General features: G+C 44.0%; 1 protein-coding gene and 1 non-coding gene across 2 annotated transcripts; one reads left to right on the forward strand and one right to left on the reverse strand.

The window, feature by feature from the left end:
* The first annotated feature begins 13,588 nt into the window (after positions 1-13,588).
* On the forward strand, positions 13,589-14,363 carry LOC125548649 (uncharacterized). The gene is made up of 2 exons (XM_048712211.2): positions 13,589-13,851; positions 13,971-14,363. The coding sequence occupies exons 1-2, from the start codon at positions 13,714-13,716 to the stop codon at positions 14,130-14,132; spliced, it is 300 nt and encodes a 99-aa protein (XP_048568168.1). The 5' UTR covers positions 13,589-13,713; the 3' UTR covers positions 14,133-14,363.
* A 152-nt stretch (positions 14,364-14,515) lies between these two features.
* TRNAY-GUA (transfer RNA tyrosine (anticodon GUA)) lies at positions 14,516-14,601 on the reverse strand. The gene is given in 2 exon segments: positions 14,516-14,551; positions 14,565-14,601. It is a non-coding gene; the product is annotated as a tRNA-Tyr (tRNA).
* Positions 14,602-18,988: the final 4,387 nt, after the last annotated feature.

Here is an 18,988-nt window from a genome sequence, read left to right on the forward strand (position 1 = left end):
CGGAGAGCCCCGAAGCTGGGTAAGATTCGCCGGCGTGCATGCCTTCACCTTATCCCATTTCCAGGCACCGGCGACGTTCTACTCGCTCCCACCATGATATGCCATCCTTTGGCATATGTCACACCCACCCCCCGACACGTTCCTTATAGATCGGACGGTTCATTAAAAAATCGACTGACCTATTTATTTTCAGTCGACTATTATCTTAGATATGACCACATGTGGTGGTGTGCTGGAGGAGTACCTGCATTTCCTGTGCTCATATATTACAAAATCATAAGGAGTAGAATCTAATTTTGTTTGCCATGCAATGTTGTAGAGCTATCATATGTCTCCTGTCATTTATTTTTCAGCCACCTGCTATCTGCTACTTTCACAGTGCACTAGTTCTACACACACTTCACCCTTACTCTCACTATTGTGTTTTTATGCAAGGGTATTTCAGACTCTGCTGCCATGAGAGAAGCCAAAAAGAAAAGAGAGAAGTCGCTCCAGCTTCGTATGCGGGTAGGCAAGACACGTTACATCGCTATAAAGGGTGCATTGTCAGCAGATGGAGACGGTAAACGTAGCTCTGGAGTTGATGACCTCGCTCGCAATGAACCACCATCCCAGGTGCTTGCTTTAACTTCGCGGTTTCATATGTGGTTGCATGTTCCATATGGTGTCTAGCTTGTATTCAAAAGGCCGAAGTCGGTAAGATAAGGAAAGATTTTTTGCATGAACCACCATCCCGTGAGCACCAGAAGACAAATAGCTAGTCAGGGCACTGGCCGAGCCAGTGACAAGCCCAGCAAAGATAGGCATCACCTGGAAGCCAACTAAACAGCTGCGATGGTGGCGAAGCAGCCGCCTCCCACCAGGTTCTCAGGTCTTGGATGATCATGCTCACCACTCCAGCCGGATGTCTAGCTTGTATTGCTTCCAATTTGGTTAAATTGCATCTACTTAGCTTACACATTATACCTTTGAATATGACATGCCTTTCTGTTTTTGGTACATACTAGTACATCTGTGTATTAACCATGTTCTTACATCAAACTAATGTTCTTGTGTATCCCTCATCAATCACTTATGACGAGGTAGGCAGGCAAGGGGACTACTCCTCATTTACAGAATGCAGCGTCAGCCTCCCGACATGATTCTCAAGAAGCAGAAATGCTAGATGAAGATAGTGAACGTAGCTCTGTACTTGATTACAACATTTCCCCTACACTAGCATCGCAGGTGCTTGCTCTAACTTGGCAGCGTGATATGTGGTTGCATGTTGCATATGGTGTCTAGATTCTAATTCTTCCAATCTGGTTAAACTGCATGTGCTAGTCTGCTTAGCTTATACATTATACATGTTAATGTGACATGCCTTCCTGTATTTAGTACATAGTACATCTGTCTATTAAGCATGTCCTTACATAAAACTATTGTTTTTTTGTATCCCGCATCAATCAACATGACGAGACACCATTAGTATATGCAGTGCGATATTAGTTGCATCTTTCATATGATTTATAGCATGCGTTGCTTCTAATTTGTTGAAATTCCATTTATGATGGGACACTTTTAACTTGGCAGAGTCATATTGGTTGCATCTTTCATGTGGTGTCTAGCTTGCATTGCTTCTTATTTGCTGGAATGGTTTCTGCTTAGTTTACACAAACAGTTGTGAACATGCCATGCCGTCCTATTTTTCATACATACTCCATCATGCTATCATGTGTTTGCCTTACATCAAAATAGTGATTGTCAGTATCATGCATGAATGAGTTCTGAAGAGAGAATTTTATTGCTTTTTCTTGTCGGTTTTACTTGACAATTCAAAATCAATAAAGCGGAAGGAAGTTAGCAAGGCAGCGGATAAAGGTGCTCCTTCCGAACGGAGGGCCTCTACAGTTTCTACTCCTCCACACCCCCAAAATGATTTCCAAGACAACACATGCATAGACACTCAACAAAGTTGTGTTTATGATGAGCACGTCTCCCCTAGTGCAGCATCACCGGTGCTCCCTCTAACTTGGCACTGTTATATGTGGTTGCATGTTATGTGTGATGTCTAGCTTGTATTGCTTCTAATTTTGTTGAATTCCATCTGCTTACTTTACACATTATACTTGAATAAGACACGTGTTCCTATTTCTAGAACATACAATATCTGTCTATCACACCATGTTCTTACATCAAATTACTACTGTTGTGTAACCTGCAACAATCACTTATCATAAGACACGTTTGACTTCGGAGTGTGATATAGGTTACATCTCACATTCTTTTCTAGCTTGTACTAGTAATTTGTTGAAATGGCACTTATGACGAGACCGTTTTAACTTGGTAGAGTGATATTCGTTGCATCTTTCATATGGTGTCTAGCTTTCATTGCTTCTAATTTGTTGAAATGCCTTCTCCTTAGTTTACACATCATAAGCTGTAAATATGCAATGGCACTAATGACGAGAGACCTCTAACATGGTAGTGTGATGTTGTTTGCATCTTGCATATGATTTATTTCTTGTACTGCTTCACATTTGTTTAAACACCATTTATGATGAGACACTGTTAACTTGGCAGAGCGATATTTGTAGCATCTTTCATATGGTGCCTACCTTCCATTGCATTGTTTGTAATTTGGTGAAATGTCTTCTTCTTAGTTTACACATCATAGTTCTGGTTATCTCTTCCGTCCTGTTTTTCATACATATTACATCCTCCTATCATGTGGTTGTCTAACATCAAAGTTCAGTTCGTCTGCATCACACATCAATTTGTTCTGAAGAACTAAATTGTTATTCATTTTTCTTGTCAGCTTGACTTAACATGGCACGGAGAAAGAGGAAGAAACACAGAATGGCAGGGAATGAGAAGCGGATGAATCCTGCAGATTCTGCTGGTACTGATGGTGCAATAGAAGGTCAAAGTCCAGCGGAAAATTCTACAAACACGGCATCCCATGCTACACGAGTTGCAAAAAAAAGCCAAACAGAAACAAATAGCTGCCACCAAACAAGCAGAGACATCCCTAGTTCTTGCAACACCTACCACAGTACTACCAGCTGCACAACTTACTCGTGCGTCAACTGAGCTAGCAGCACGTTCCCAAGCTCCCTTGCCACCTGACACTACTTCCCAATCACTCTTGACACAAGACGAGTTGGCAATATCAGATGAACCTTGTGAGCTTCAATAGCAAGAAGGTAGTTGCTGGAGTCAAGTTACAATTGCATGCTTCTTTATATGTAGTCTCACAGTTTGATGTACACTAACACTTCCTATGTTCGTTGTTGGACTAGCACCTAGGCGCAAGAGGAAACAAACATCTGGGATAATGCTCGATAGGTTAACTAAATCTAGAGGAGGAAGAATGGAGATCCGTTTTGAGGCAGGTTTAAAAAGACCATGTAATGCTATAGAGTCAGCCAAGTTAGTATCAGAGGCAGCGGTTCTTGTTAGGTGTCATGTACGTATCCTCCCAACATGGATTCAATACAGGAATGACAAAGACGAAACCCAGTTCAACACCCTCCTCGACCATTTATCTGTAAGTATGGTTATGTATGGAAACTAGTAATATCGTCTTGCTTTGTCCCATACTTTCTAGGTTGCTGATAATGAGACTCCCATAATTTTCAACAGATGAGGTTCAAGTTGGATAGCCAAGATGATGCAACCAGACAAGCTTGCACCCATGTTTTCAAGTCTACTTTGTGACAGTATCAGTATAACTTGAGGAAAACTCACTTTGAAGGCAAGGCTAACAGTGAACTTTCCCAAACATCTCCAGTGGAAAATATATCGGATGAATACTGGAGGGGCCTTGTTAAATACTGGTCTAATCCGAAGTATCAGGTACATTATATATATGTGATCAGATCACATGTTGAAGTCCTATTTACGCATGTGCCACACAAATATATCTTCTTGTAGGTGAACTGTTCAAAGAACAAGGCCAACCGCACAAAAGTGAAATTCCAACAGAGGACAGGATCTCGTAGCTATATTGCACACTGCGAGGCTCTTGTAATTAGCTGCTGTTTCACTGTTTTCGTTGTACCATATTATTAGATCTATATTGACTTGTTCGAAATGCAGAGGAAAGCCCGCAAGGACCAAAAAGTACCTGAACCAAATGCTGTGGAAATCTTCAAGGACTGTCACACCAGCAAGAAGAAGGGCATGACTACACTAGTCAAAGCCGCTGTTGTAAGTCCTTAATCCTCATGCCTTTTAACTACTACTTACTCCGACTTGTGCCTTGAACTGCATGGTTTGCAGCCAATGTCTATTACTCTTTTCAATTTTATACACAATTGTATTAGCGTATCATTGCACCTTACAAGGTTTAAAAGAGAGGAGTGATGTTCCTTTGATCTTGACCCGTAATCTAGTTCCGTGCTGGACTTGCCCACACAACGTTACAATTGCCTGTTTGTCTGTTCTCAGTTGTTTTGTGATATAAATGATGTCATACTATGCTTACCATATTATAAACTTCGTCTATCTATCCTTAGCCCTCAATACAATGTGAAGAAATAGACAATACGTTAGCGATGGTACATGGTCATATGTTTGGAACCTGGTTTTATTATGTACTTTGCAATAAGATACAACTAATATTTTACATGGGTTCACCAGAATAAGTTCTGTATATAGACCAAAGCTATTTTGTTTGGTTTTGCTACCTCCTTAATATCTTCTGTTCTGGTACTACTAATGTAAAACCTCAACTTTTCAGCGAGCTATGGAAAAAAAATGGTGGAACCGCCACCTTCTAAAGGTGGCGAGGCAACTATAACCGCAATGTCAGCTCTTGCTGTAGTGGGTCAGTACCTGTCCACTAACAGTGCCAAAAGCACGTTCCTGCGTAATACTGGGTTGGTTGTTAAGGCAATATCGTCCAAATTGCCTCATGATCAAGATATGCAAGCTCAAAGCAATGTTGTATCTGCGCTCCAGACACAAGTCCATTCCCTAATAGAGACCCTTTGTGAAACAAGGAGAAACATTGCTCAATGTTGTCAAGATATGCATGGTTTTGAAACCAGACTATCAGACATTTTCTATGTTGTTCAGGAGCCTAGGGGAAATGAAGGCAAGGGTTATGGTGCTCCATCGAACAATACAACATGAAAACGTAATAGTCAGGTCAAATGAACTGAGCTTCTGAACTTCTGGTGGTGCATTTATCTGCTAGACTGTTAAGTTTTATGCCAACCTTCCTTTTGTTATATAGTTGTAATTTGTTTTGGTGCGATACAGAATTTATTCTTAACGTGCAGCCACCGGCTGAAGAAAACAGCAAGCCATTTTTGTATAGTGTAGGGTGTTCCCTATATTTGCACTGGTGGCGATCTTTGATGTCGAGTGGATGTAATCTGTGCAATCGCCTTAATAGCCTAGCGTTAGTTTTGGCCTTATTTATTTCCTAGTCTTGTTTTCCCTGGTTTTCTAGTGGCCGCAACTACCATGGGCCATATATGGGCCCTAGGATCCATGGGTCTCCTACGGGCCGTCGATAAATGGGCCTGTAATCGGTGGGCCTCAGGCCATCGGATAAATGGGTCTACATGGGCCGTAATCGGGCGTAATTGGTATCGTCCTAGCACGGTAACAGGCCATTAATAGGCCGTAGGACAGCAAAGGCTTAATTCTGTCACAGGCATAACGGCTCATTAATGGGCCAGAATATAGGACGGGCTGGAAATGGCGCAACGGGTTAACAGGCCAGAAATGGGCCGACTCTTGCCATGGGCCGAATTTGGCCCATTAGGGTAACATGCCAGTAACGGGCCGACTCTTGCCATGGGCCGAATTTGGCCCATTAGGGGAACATGCCAGTAACGGGCCGACTCTTGCCATGGGCCGAATTTGGCCCATTAGGGGAACATTCCAGTAATGGGCCAGAAGTAATCGAGGGCCGAAAAGGAGCCCAAGAACGTATGGGCCGTCAATAGGCCGAAAGCTAACACAGGCTGGAAATGGCCCATGTAAATCACGGGCCGTTAACGGGTATAAAGAAAATTACTGTTCATTATGGGCTAGAGTCACCGTGGGCCTGTAAAATGCCGAAAGATACGAAGGCCTCATATGGGCCGAAAGACGTCGTGGGCCATACATGGGCCAAAAGTGAAATGGGCTGGTGTTATATTCGACGGCCCACATGACATTGTTGGGCCGATTTCCTTTAGGGCCTAACGGGCCGTGAGTTAACGGGCCGTAAAATGGGCTATTTGTGAAGAGACCGTTAACATGCTTTTCATGGGCCAGCCCGTTAACTTTTGACCTAGTCAAACGGGTCGGCTTTGTAAGCTAAATGGGCCAGTGGTGGGCCGTGGCACGTGTCGACATATCATAGGCGCCTATCTGACCCACTAACGAGCTGACACGTGTTTCGTCCGGCCAATAAGAATTTTACATGTGGAAATTTCCCATTGGCCGGGTATGTTAACGGGTTATCGGATCCAAAACCCGACCAGATAGCTTAACGACGTTTTGTTACGGTGGATGCCACGTGTCGGTCACCCTTGACGAAAGCACTTCTGTGATGCACGATTTATCGTCATGGAAGTGGACACTTCCATGATGATAATTTTGGTAATGCCATGGAACACTTCTACGACAGCACAGGTATGACTATCTTGATTCTGTCATAAATTTGTCATGGATGTACATGCATGAAAAAAAATGTGACCTACTGTGACAAACACGTATCATCATGGAAGTGTATTTTTTTTTGTAGTGTTGGGGCGATTTGCAGGAGTTCAGAGGGATTATTTTTGGGAGCCTCAGTACTGGTATTGAGGCATATTGCGGATCCGGAGACGCTAGAAGCAATTGCGATCAGGAAAGGCTTAGCACTAGCGGAGGACCTCTACCAACGGCGTATTCATGTTGCATCAGACTGTAAACAGGTGGTGGAGTCTCTGAAGAAGGAGAATGCGTCCTCCTATGGAGCTATTGTGCATGAAATAACAAACCACTCCTTAGATTTTGATATTTGTAAGGTTAGCCATGAATTTAGGAGCTCAAATTATGAAACTCACAACTTAGCGAAGCATGCTTTATCTCTCGGGGTTGGACGCCATGTGTGGCTGGGCCACCCCGGAGATCTTTCCTCTGTCCCTGTAAACAATGTGATGGCTTAATAAAAAGCTTCGTGAGGTTGTCTCAAAAAAAGCAGTGCACACACCCCACCCCTCCTCCTCGTGCCCTACCCCTTCCTTCCTTCCCCTTGCCCCCAAATTGCTCTGAACGGAATCCCCTCCTTCCTTGCACCTCCTCTCCTCATTAAGAAGGCCATTAATGCCTCGGATTTCCTCGCCGGAGATCCGAAATTGTCGTTTTTGCTCGCCATGGATGCATGCACCTGGACACCCCCTCGTCCCATAAATAACTCCCTCATGTTGCCCTATTTTCCCTCGCCCAAAGCCCTCTCCTATGGGAGCTTATGCCCCTCCCTATCCCGCATAATTGCTCGTCGGAGTTCATACACTCCGGCGGCTTCTCCACCGTCGCCCGAGGCTCGGTTGGTCCTTCCTCAGCCTCCCCTGAGGTTGATGTGATCTCATCTCTACCGTCCCGTGCTCTCCCTCCTCCAGGAACCCCCGCAACCTCGGATCCGATCTTCTTCCCCAACTCCGGCGACTACTCTGGTGAGATCCAAGAAATCTCGTATTTTTTCCAGCAAAGTAGCAATCTTAAAAAATTCATATTTATTAGTATACTTATCCAAATTTAGTGATTCGTTTTTCTGTAGTTTGAAAATTTTATGAAGTTTCTGTTTGTGCCTTGAAAATTTGAGTATTTTAAATATGAATTTGCATGAATTTGCTTCAAACCTTGAATTGTGAATATCTTGAGTTTAAAAGCATATTTTATGTTGATTCTTTTTGCTCCTGGTCACTAGGACCTTTGCCTATCAAGTAGTATTTAGTATTTTATTTTTAGGTTAATTCAAATTAGGGTTTTAGCAAAACAACACTGTTTTGCTTATATAGTTGTTTTAGTCATTAAACTATTGCTTTTAATTATTTTTAGCTGATTTCTGTAGCTTTTTACATGTTGCTATATGCCTCTGTTAGACTACAGTAGATAATTTTTTATATTTAATTATTAGTATTTATCTACTATTTTTGTATTGGTTTGCTTAGCTCATAGTGATAGTTGATAGAAATAGTTTTATTTGATTTAAAAGTAATTCTTTTTGCCATTTTATTGTAGTTAGTTTTTGCTTGTGTCAAATAGCAATAATTTAGTTTTGGGGAATTACTTAGTATTGTTTGAATGTATTCATGATTGTTATAATTGTTTAATGTTAACTAGATAGTTATAATAGTTTTAAAATTATTTCTTTTTGCTAGTTAATAATTTAGTAAATTACTTTATGTTGTTTTATTAGAGTTTTATTTTCTTTGTGGTAGAAAGTTATTTAGAATAATGTAGTGTTGTTATGAGAGTTATTGGTTGATATTGTGTGTGTTGGTTTTACCTAGTTTTTTCTTTAAAGTTTTCTTTGGTTTTTTATTTTTGGATTTCTTTGATTTCATTATTGTTTTCTCTATTACTTTTATGTGATTGAGTGTTATTTTGATTGATAGTATTGATTGCTTATGTGGATACTATGTTTGATTATATAGATTTTCCCGGAGTGATGAATAGTTTTATCAAGTTTCCAAGAGCGTTAATATCTTCATCAACTTAGCAGTCAAGTTCACTTTGACCATGTTATTCATACCTATGTTTTATTGCATTTAGTGTCACCATTCATAATCCCTCTAGTAGTGATATTGACTTGTTGTAGTTGAGTAGAATGCATGAGGTAGGAACCCATCTCATTATTATCAAGCCTGAGACGTTATGTAGTTTTTAATGCTACACTATAGTAGATGGGGTTTGGTATGAGTGCTCAGGAGTGGTGTGAGACAGAGGACTCTACGTCAATTTCGACAACTTCATGACGGTATCTTCAAGGACTGCATCTTCAAGGCCTGAAGACTTCAAGACTCGAGACAAGATTTTCAATACACACTACTGGGTGGAATGGATGAACAGCGCCCTGGAGTACCCAGTGGTTAGCCTAGGTGTTGCTGTATAAGAGCCAGTTAATCACGCAGAAAGCTCCACCCAGACTCAAAAAGATGGAAGAATACTTCATGCCCAGAAGCTTACCTGTGCACCGTAAGTCATTATGTGCTCTGGCTTGGTTGACCTTAGTTGTGACTCTGGCTGGGACAGTGCTAGCAGATGTAGAACTATGGTAGGATTGGATGAGCACTGGATAGTGGTCAGATGAACTCTTCGGAAGACCATATTTCGGTCGTCTTGTTCTCAGACACCCTAAAGTGCGAGAACGTAAAAAGAGGGATCGAATCTTGTGGGTAAAGTGCACAACACTCAATAGAGTTAACAATCTAATCAATTATCCGTGTCCCCGGCTACGGACAATTTGAGCCTCTAGACTTGGATCTATCTCTAAACTCTCAACCCCGGACTGATAATTAATTGTGGGTAACATATGATTATTTTGGGCTATGAGGCATCGGTTGGCGAAACCATGTCATAGTAGAGAACTCCGTAGTAAAGACACCTGATATTTTTTTGATGTAATAAAACCAGCTTTTATGCAAAAACTCAGACACAGAGCCACAAAGCCATATTGCATATAGTATAGTTTTATCATCTGTTTCTCTTATTTGTTATCTTGCCGGTACATTCAATGTATTGACCTACACGGCTGCAACGTACCATATTGTAGGATTTTCTACGACGAGTGAGTTTCGTTATAGGGTTATGGTCTACACTCAACCTACCAATGGCGTTGATGGGACTCTACACCCGTTTGATTGTTTCTGCTGAGACTTATGAGGTATATATAAGTTTTACATTATTTATACATGTAATTGCACTTTGATATATACATTGATGTACTGTGTGTGCCAGCATACTGATCTAGAGATGGCACAGATACACAGAGGCTTGTCCGTTTGAGGTCGGGTCGTTATAGATCCCCGGGAGGAGACCAGGGGGCTACGAGAGCACCACAAGCCCAGCAGGCGCGCCCCTGAGCTTGTGGGACCCACAGAGCTCCGTTTGACCTAAGTCAAACTCAATAAATTCCCATAAATCCTGAAACCAACAGAGCCACCTGAAGTAATTTTTCCGCCGCCACAAGCTTCTGTTCTTCCGCAATCCCACCTGGAGGCCTTTTTCGGTACTTTGTCGGAGGGGGAATCAATCACGGAGGGATTCTACGTCATCCTTGCTGCCCTCCAATTATGTGTGGGTAGTTTACCACATACCTATGGGTCCATAGCTAATAGCTAGATGGTTCTTCTTTCTCTTTGATCTTCAATACAAAGTTCTCCATGATCTTCATGGAGTTCTACCCGATGTAATTTTTTGCGGTGTGTTTGTTGGGATCCGATGAATTGTGGGTTTATGATCAGATTATTCATTGAAAGTAATTGAGTCTTTGTTGTACTTTATTATGCATGATTGTTATAGCTTTGTATTTCTCTCCGATCTATCCGTTTGGTTTGGTCAACTAGATTGATTTATCTTCAGTGGGAGACGTGTTTTGTAATGGCTTCAATCTTGCGGTGTCCTCACCTGATGCAGAAGGGGTAGCGAGGCACATATTTGTATTGTTGCCATTAAGGTTAAAATGACGGGGTACATTCATATTGCTTCAGTTTATTTTGTCTACATTATGTCATCTTGCTTCATGCATTACTCTCTTTGTTATGAACTTAATACCATAGATGTATGCCATATAGCGGTCGATTGGTGGAGTAATAGTAGTAAATGCAGAATCATTTTGGTCTACTACTCACGGATGTAATGCCTATATACATGATCATTCTCATGAATAACGTCACAACTATGTGCTTTTAAATCAATTGCCCAACAGTAGTTTGTTCACCCACTGTATGCTATGTTTCAAGAAAGAAGCCTCTAGTGAAAACTATGGCGCCCGGGTCTACTTTTATCATATTACAAAAACCAAAAATACCTTGACGCAATTTATTTAATTTTATTTTGTTTTGTAATTTATATATCAATCACTACCAGATTTGATCCTTGCAAGTAATGAGTTCAAGGGGATTGACAACCCTCTTGCCCGCGTTGGGTGCAAGTATTTGCTCGTGTGTAGAGGTGTTGTTCACTAGACATGGTGTGATTTTCCTATTGGTTCGATAACCTTGGTTCTCGCTGAGGGAAATACTTATCAGCTACTATACTGCTTCACCCTTCATCTTCGAGGAAAGTCCCAACACAACTCACAATTAGCAGACGCAGAGATGCAGCGCTTGCGGCGGATGGTGCGGGCGCTGTGCACAAAACTGAGCACTGCATGCTGCTCGTCAACGATGCATGGGTCACCACGACCATGACCACGATGACATCTTTGAACGCCCTCTATGTCAAGAGATGGTCCTTCGTCAGCCGGTGCTCCTCGAGGAGCGCCAGGTTGTACCATTCCATCTCCTACATCAGACGAAACACGGACACCGGCGACTTCTCCTCCCGCTCCTCCGGCTTTGACAACACTCATTGTAGTGTTGCTCCGCTTGTAGTAGGGTGAACCCGGACACCGGCGCGAGCGCCTACTGCTTCTCCTCCTCCTTGGCGATCTTCGCCATCACCATGGGGTCGCCCTCGTCCTCCATCTCCAAATCAACTGAGTTTTGCTCTAGAGAGGTCGAAGGTTGGTCCGCAACTGCGAGCCAGACATTGGGCCTCAGTTGTGTGGACGTCAGTCGCAATTTCGATGAGGTGTTGTGGCGACATCTGCCTCCACAAACCACAAGAGTCCCCGACCATTGCAACGTCGGATGAAAGACGAGGGTGGGCTGGAAGGCCGGCGGCTGGGATGGTGGGATAGGGCGATTAGAGGGGTGAGGTTTTGAGGCGCTGTTGTTCGGATTTAAATAGCTTGGGTAAGTGGAGCGTCAGAAAAATGTGAGCGGCTGGAGTAGGCTTCTCGGTCACCATGCCGGTGTGAATGTCCCGCAAGGGGACGCCTATAGGAAGTCGTCATGTCCGGTCAGTTCGCTCTGATCTGCATGAATGCAGCCCGAGAGGTTTTTCTGGGTGCATGTTGTCAGAGTCCGACGTTGTGGGTGTCCGAACGCCCATAAACCTCCCCTTCATTTGGTTCAGGTTTGATGGATTTCGCTCGTCCGGACCGGTCCGAACAATTTTGGTGACTGGCGTTGGATGGCCAAAAATGTTCGAACTGTTCGGTCCAACCATTTTGGGTTGATTTGGTGATCCGCGTTGGAGTTGTCCTAAGCTCTTTGGTGTGTCTAACCATGGGAGGACGGACTATCTCAAAGACTTCACAGTAACTTTGTTTAGTGCTTGGATTCTTTCGTCAAAATTGGAAGAACCATGCACACTACCTTACCGTCGATAAATTTGTTAGATGAACATGCTGATTGTGTATGATGATTTGCACATTTTTCGCTACTGTCAATGGTTGGTGTTGTTGGATAGATGGTGGTATTGTCAATGGTATAATTTTTGGTACTGCACTTTTTCTGCTACAATCTTTGGTACTGTCTATCTTTGTAGTTCAACCCTTTTTTAGCGTATGAAACTTTAAAACCATTCTATTTGTAATATGTAATACTTGATGATATTCGTAAATCACTTTCATGCTCATATTCGACCAGAAGCGGTTCAAAACAACATAGTGTTAATAATTTTCAAACAATTTCTATCTAAGCGCAATACAGACATTTAAGTGCACAACTCAATCCACAGTCTCAGAAAAGAACTTAATGGCATTTTACGTAATCCTGTGCGAAAAGAACTGGCTCTGAATATTAGATAGTTCTACCCTTTGGCTCATGTACTGTTTTTTTATAGTATAAATTTTTTGGCTCATGTACTGTTGGTACACCACGGGTGGACCGCAGGAGACCTGCCGCATCCGATTAGCATAAACTATTCCAACTGGGCCACAGCTCCAGAAAAGATATATTATCTCCGGATCAAACTAGCAAGAGCTCTCCCCTTTCACATGGAGCTGCTCGCTTTCGCTTATCCCATCCGTTTCTGCTTGTTCCGATCCAAGAATACATATATGACTGGACCACGTGGATGGATTTGGACAAAGTTCACTGTAACCCACACATATCTTAATACTAATAAAAGTAGTAAAAACGCAGCTAGTGACCGTACTTATACTCTTTATATACATACACTCGGAGATCCGATCAGGTCGGAGACTTTTCAGCCTCCCGTTTACGTGGAGTGCTAATTAACCCCTCTGATCTGGTGGTGGATATATCCTCCAACAAAAGTATCGATCAAGCTCAGCCAGAACGCCAACCATTTTAAATTCAATCAAAAGGAGAAAAGAAAGAACTCAGCAGGCAACAACAGCATCTCCATTTTCAAAACCAGCCGGAGGCCGGAGCGGCCGTGCCTCAAGTGTTCTATCTATCCGGGAAGGGAACTCGCCGCTGGGTCGAGGTGGTCGTTAGCACGTCAAGTTGTTTTTTCTCTTGAGCTCTCGTTAGCACGTCACGTTGACGTGGACGCGCGAGCGTGAAATCCGTAGCTATCCGGGCGTCCGCCTACAAAAGGGGCAAAGCGGTGCCATCATCTCCACTACTGCTCAGATTAGTCCTGACTCCTGAGCGGCTGAGCCAATCATACAGTGCGGCGTGTGCGAGCAGAGCTTCTATCTAGCAGAGAAGGGAAGGAGCGGGCAGGATGCTGGAAGGGAAGGCGACGGTGGAGGACACCGACATGCCGGCCAAGATGCAGCTGCAGGCCACCTCGGCGGCGTCCAGGGCGCTCGACCGCTTCGACGTCCTCGACTGCCGGAGCATCGCGGCGCACATCAAGAAGGTGAGCAACCATCCCAATCCCGCCGCCCAAATCTACACCTCCTGAATCTGTAGGTAACAAGCTAGGACAGTGCAAGCGCTGCCGAATGATTGGATCTGATTCGGACGGCTGCGCTGCAGGAGTTCGACACGATCCACGGCCCGGGGTGGCAGTGCGTGGTGGGCTGCAGCTTCGGCTGCTACTTCACGCACAGCAAGGGGAGCTTCATATACTTCAAGCTCGAGTCGCTCCGGTTCCTCGTCTTCAAAGGCATGGCGGAAGAGCAGCCGCTGCCGTGCTGATCTGCTGCGCCCTCTCCTGTTTTAACGGCCGTGTGGACTACTCGATGATTACGGGGCGGCAGCTAGCTACTACTAGTATCAACTCCAAATGCGCCAATGTAACTTGATTCAGCTTTGCATCGCAGTTCGCGACTGCGGTCTGAAACTCTGAATGCGTTGGATTTGTGGAATTGATTTTCGAGCATGATGTTCCACTTTTGATTCAGATGAATACAGATAAATTATGCTTCAGTATTGGTGAAGAATTGCTGCGGAATCAGTTGGCTTTTGGCTAATCGTAACTCACCTGTAAAACATAAGGAGATAAACGCGCTCCCTTTTTAGCTGCAAGAATTGGTGAAGAATATATATAAATAAAAAAAATCAACAACAGAAAAAGGATTTCCGACCTACCGGATTCGAACCAGTGACCTAAGGATTGATCTGCAAATACTACAGTCCTCCGCTCTACCAACTGAGCTAAGGTCGGATTGATGTTAGAGCGTCGTATCGAACATACATTAAGGTGAGAACCAATTGAGTCCAATTAATTAAAACTTGGTTTATGCATGAAAAAGGCTTCGCTCGCTCCAAAACCTCTTTTATCCGAGTGCAGCATACAATTTGATGGGAGGGGATTGATGACGAGGTTAGTACAATACCTAGCACTGGGGCAATTCGATCATCGAATTTCGATGAGGCTGCAATCAGATAAACCGGCCACTGAGCAAAGAAGTACTCCCTTTGTCACATAACATAAGATCGTTTTGCAAACTGTTTACGCGTGCCGGGAGGCTCGGGCCCTTGCAGATGATCTTGGTATTACCAGAGTATGTGTGGCTTCAGATTGGCAGGGTGTGATCAAAGATATCTCACAAGGCACGGCGGAGCACATGGAGCGATCGTCACGGAAATAAAGGGTAGCATGACTGGCTTTTAGTCATGCAAGTTCCTTCTTTAACGTTTTTAGTTAAACAAATGTACAAGCAACTCATGGGGCCAACTCAAGGAAATTCTTTGGTTCAAGGATTGTGGAAAGCTGCTAGCAGAACCACAAGATCTTCTTTTATCTACTCCTCTATGACAGAGTCGATCAGTATAAGAAGCTTCCTAAAAAGGAAGGATTTCTTCCTACAATCTAACTGTGCACTATGCAATGACCAGACCGAAGAAACCATACTCCACCTTTTTTGTGACTGTCCTTTTGCCCAATCGTGCTGGGAATACATTGCCCCAAATAGATCAAGAGATCTGTCTTTGATGAAATTACTCTCTGTCGGTGCATAGCTCGCGGCTTCCCTAGACCGGGTCCTCGCCCCCGCTGCCGCTTGGGTGTCTCCCGTCCCCGCCCTCTGCTGACGCTGCTTCTGTCAGCGACACGCCGTCAACCTCGACTGTTGATGTGGGCACACCGTTCCCGACTCTTGCCAGTGCTGCTATGTCCTTGACTCATGTGGAAGGCCCACCGTCACCCCCGGCTGCTGCTGCTAAAGCGCCGCCCACAACTCCTGCTGCTGAAGCGCTGTCCACCGCTCCTGTGGAAGAGGCGCCGTCCTCAGCTCCTGTCCATACTGTGACGGGTCTTGACTTGGAGCGACCTGTTTCGTGGAGCTCCCTTACTGACGGCGAAGAAGATGACGACGATGATGATGAGCTGGCCACACGGACGCCACTGCCAGCTACCAAATCCTCGGTTTCGGCTACTCGGCAGGACGTGGCGTGTGATGCAGATATATGCGGAGGTTGGCAGTGAAGGAAATATGCCCTAGAGGCAATAATAAAGTTATTATTTATTTCCTTATATCATGATAAATGTTTATTATTCATGCTAGAATTGTATTAAACAGAAACTTAGTACATGTGTGAATACATAGACAAACAGAGTGTCAATAGTTTGCCTCTACTTGACTAGCTCGTTGAATCAATGATGGTTATGTTTCCTAACCATAGACATAAGTTGTCATTTGATTAACGGGATCACATCATTAGAGAATGATGTGATTGGCTTGACCCATCCGTTAGCTTAGCACGATGATCATTTAGTTTGTTGCTATTGCTTTCTCCATAACTTATACATGTTCCTATGACTATGACATCATGCAACTCCCGAATACCGGAGGAACACTTTGTGTGCTACCAAACGTCACAACGTAACTGGGTGATTATAAAGGTGCTCTACATGTGTCTCCAATGGTGTTTGTTGAGTTGGCATAGATCGAGATTAGGATTTGTCACTCCGAGTATCGGAGAGGTATCTCTGGGCCCTCTCAGTAATGCACATCACTATAAGCCTTGCAAGCATTGTGACTAATGAGTTAGTAGCGGAATGATGCATTACAGAATGAGTAAAGAGACTTGCCGGTAATGAGATTGAACTAGGTATTGAGATACCGATGATCGAATCTCGGGCAAGTAACATACCGATGACAAAGGGAACAACGTATGTTGATATGCGGTTTGATCGATAAAGATCTTCGTAGAATATGTAGGAACCAATATGAGCATCCAGGTTCCGCTATTGGTTATTGACCGGAAGTGAGTCTCGGTCATGTCTACATAGTTCTCGAACCTGTAGGGTCCACACGCTTAACGTTCGGTGCCGATCAGTATTATGAGTTTATGTGTTTTGATGTACCGAAGATAGTTCAGAGTCCCGGATGTGATCACGAACATGATGAGGAGTCTCGAAATGGTCGAGACATAAAGATTGATATATTGGACGACTATATTCGGGACGCTGGATGAGTTCCAGGGGGGTCATTGGATATTTATCGAAGTGTTGGGGGGTTATTGGAACCCCCGGGAGAACTAATGGGCCAACATGGGCCTTGTGGGAGAGAGAGGAGAGGGCCTAGGGCTGGCCGCGCCCCCCTGGGAGTCCGAATTGGACAAGGAGGGCCGGGGGACGCCCCCTCTTTCCTCCCTCTCTCCCTCTCCTTCCTTCCCCCTTGCCCCTTCCTAGTTGGAATAGGAAAAGGGGAGTCCTACTCCTACTAGGAGGAGGACTTCCCCTCTCCTTGGCGCGCCCCAAGGCCGGTCGGCCTCCCCCTTTGCTCCTTTATACACGGGGGCAGGGGCACCCTAGAACACACAAGTTGATTGTTTCCAGGCGTGTGCGGTGCCCTCCTCCACCATAATCCACCTATTGTAGCAGTGCTTAGGTGAAGCCCTGTTCTGGTAGCATCATCATCACCGTCATCACGCCATCGTGCTGATGAAGCTCTCCCTTGAAGCTCTACTGGATCATGAGTTCGTGGGACATCACCGAGCCGAACGTGTGCAGATTGCGGAGGTGCCGTACCTTCGGTGCTAGGATCGGTCGATCGTGAAGACGTACGACTACATCAACCGCGTAGTCATAACGCTTCCGCTTACGGTCTACGAGGGTACGTAGACAACACTCTCCCCTCTCATTGCTATGCATCACCATGATCTTGCATGTGCGTATGAATTTTTTTGAAATTACTGCGTGATACGTCTCCAACGTATCTATAATTTTTGATTGTTCCATGCTATATTATATTCTGTTTTGGACATTATTGGGCTTTATTATACACTTTTATATTATTTTTGGGACTAACCTATTAACCGGAGGCCCAACCCAGAATTGTTGTTTTTTGCCTATTTCAGGGTTTCGCAGAAAAAGAATATCAAACGGAGTCCAAACGGAATGAAACCTTCGGGAACATGATTTTCGAAACGAACATGATCCATAGGACTTGGATCCTACATCAAGACATCAACCAGGAGGCCACGAGGTAGGGGGCACACCTACCCCCTGGGCGCGCCCTCCACCCTCGTGGGCCCCCTGTTGCTCCACCGACGTAGTCTTTCCTCCTATATATACCTACGTACCCCCAAACTGCCAGATACGGAGCCAAAACCCTAATTCCACCACCGTAACTTTCTGTATCCACGAGATCCCATCTTGGGGCTTGTTCCGGAGCTCCGTCGGAGGGGGCATCGATCACGGAGGGCTTCTACATCAACACCATAGCCTCTCCGATGAAGTGTGAGTAGTTTACCTCAGACCTACGGGTCCATAGTTATTAGCTAGATGGCTTCTTATCTCTTTTTGGATCTCAATACAAAGTTCTCCCCCTCTCTTGTGGAGATCTATTTGATGTAATCTTCTTTTGCGGTGTGTTTGTTGAGACCAATGAATTGTGGATTTATGATCAAGTTTATCTATGAACAATATTTGAATCTTCTCTGAATTCTTTTATGTATGATTGGTTATCTTTGCAAGTCTCTTTGAATTATCAGTTTGGTTTGGCCTACTAGATTGATCTTTCTTGCAATGGGAGAAGTGCTTAGCTTTGGGTTCAAACTTGGTGTCCTTTCCTAGTGACAGTAGGGGTAGCAAGGCACGTATTGTATTGTTGGCATGAAGGATAACAAGATGGGGTTTACATCATATTGCATGAGTTTATCCCTCTACATCATGTCATCTTGCTTAAAGCGTTACTCTGTTCTTTTGAACTTAATACTCTAGATGCATGCTGGATAGCGGTCGATGTGTGGAGAAATAGTAGTAGATGCAGGCAGGAGTCGGTCTACTTGTCTCGGACGTGATGCCTATATACATGATCATACCTAGATATTCTCATAACTATGCTCAATTCTGTCAATTGCTCAACAGTAATTTGTTCACCCACCGTAAATACTTATGCTCTCGAGAGAAGCCACTAGTGAAACCTATGCCCCCCGGGTCTATCTTCCATCATATTAATCTTCCAAATACTTAGTTATTTCCTTTGCATTTTATTTTACTTTGCATCTTTATCATAAAAATACCAAAACTATTATCTTATCATATCTATCAGATCTCACTCTCATAAGTGACCGTGTAGGGATTGACAACCCCTTATCGCGTT

The sequence above is a fragment of the Triticum urartu genome, chromosome 3A (genome assembly GCF_056163025.1).
Source record: "Triticum urartu cultivar PI428250 chromosome 3A, HENAU_Tu73, whole genome shotgun sequence".
Taxonomy (NCBI): Eukaryota; Viridiplantae; Streptophyta; class Magnoliopsida; order Poales; family Poaceae; genus Triticum; species Triticum urartu.

What these genes read in the sequence shown, in the direction of transcription:
- LOC125548649 (XM_048712211.2), top strand. Translation starts at nt 13,714, where the DNA reads ATGCTGGAAGGGAAGGCGACGGTGGAGGACACCGACATGCCGGCCAAG. An exon ending in TCGCGGCGCACATCAAGAAG is followed by an intron (nt 13,852 to 13,970) that starts GTGAGCAACCAT and finishes GCTGCGCTGCAG; the next exon opens with GAGTTCGACACGATCCACGG.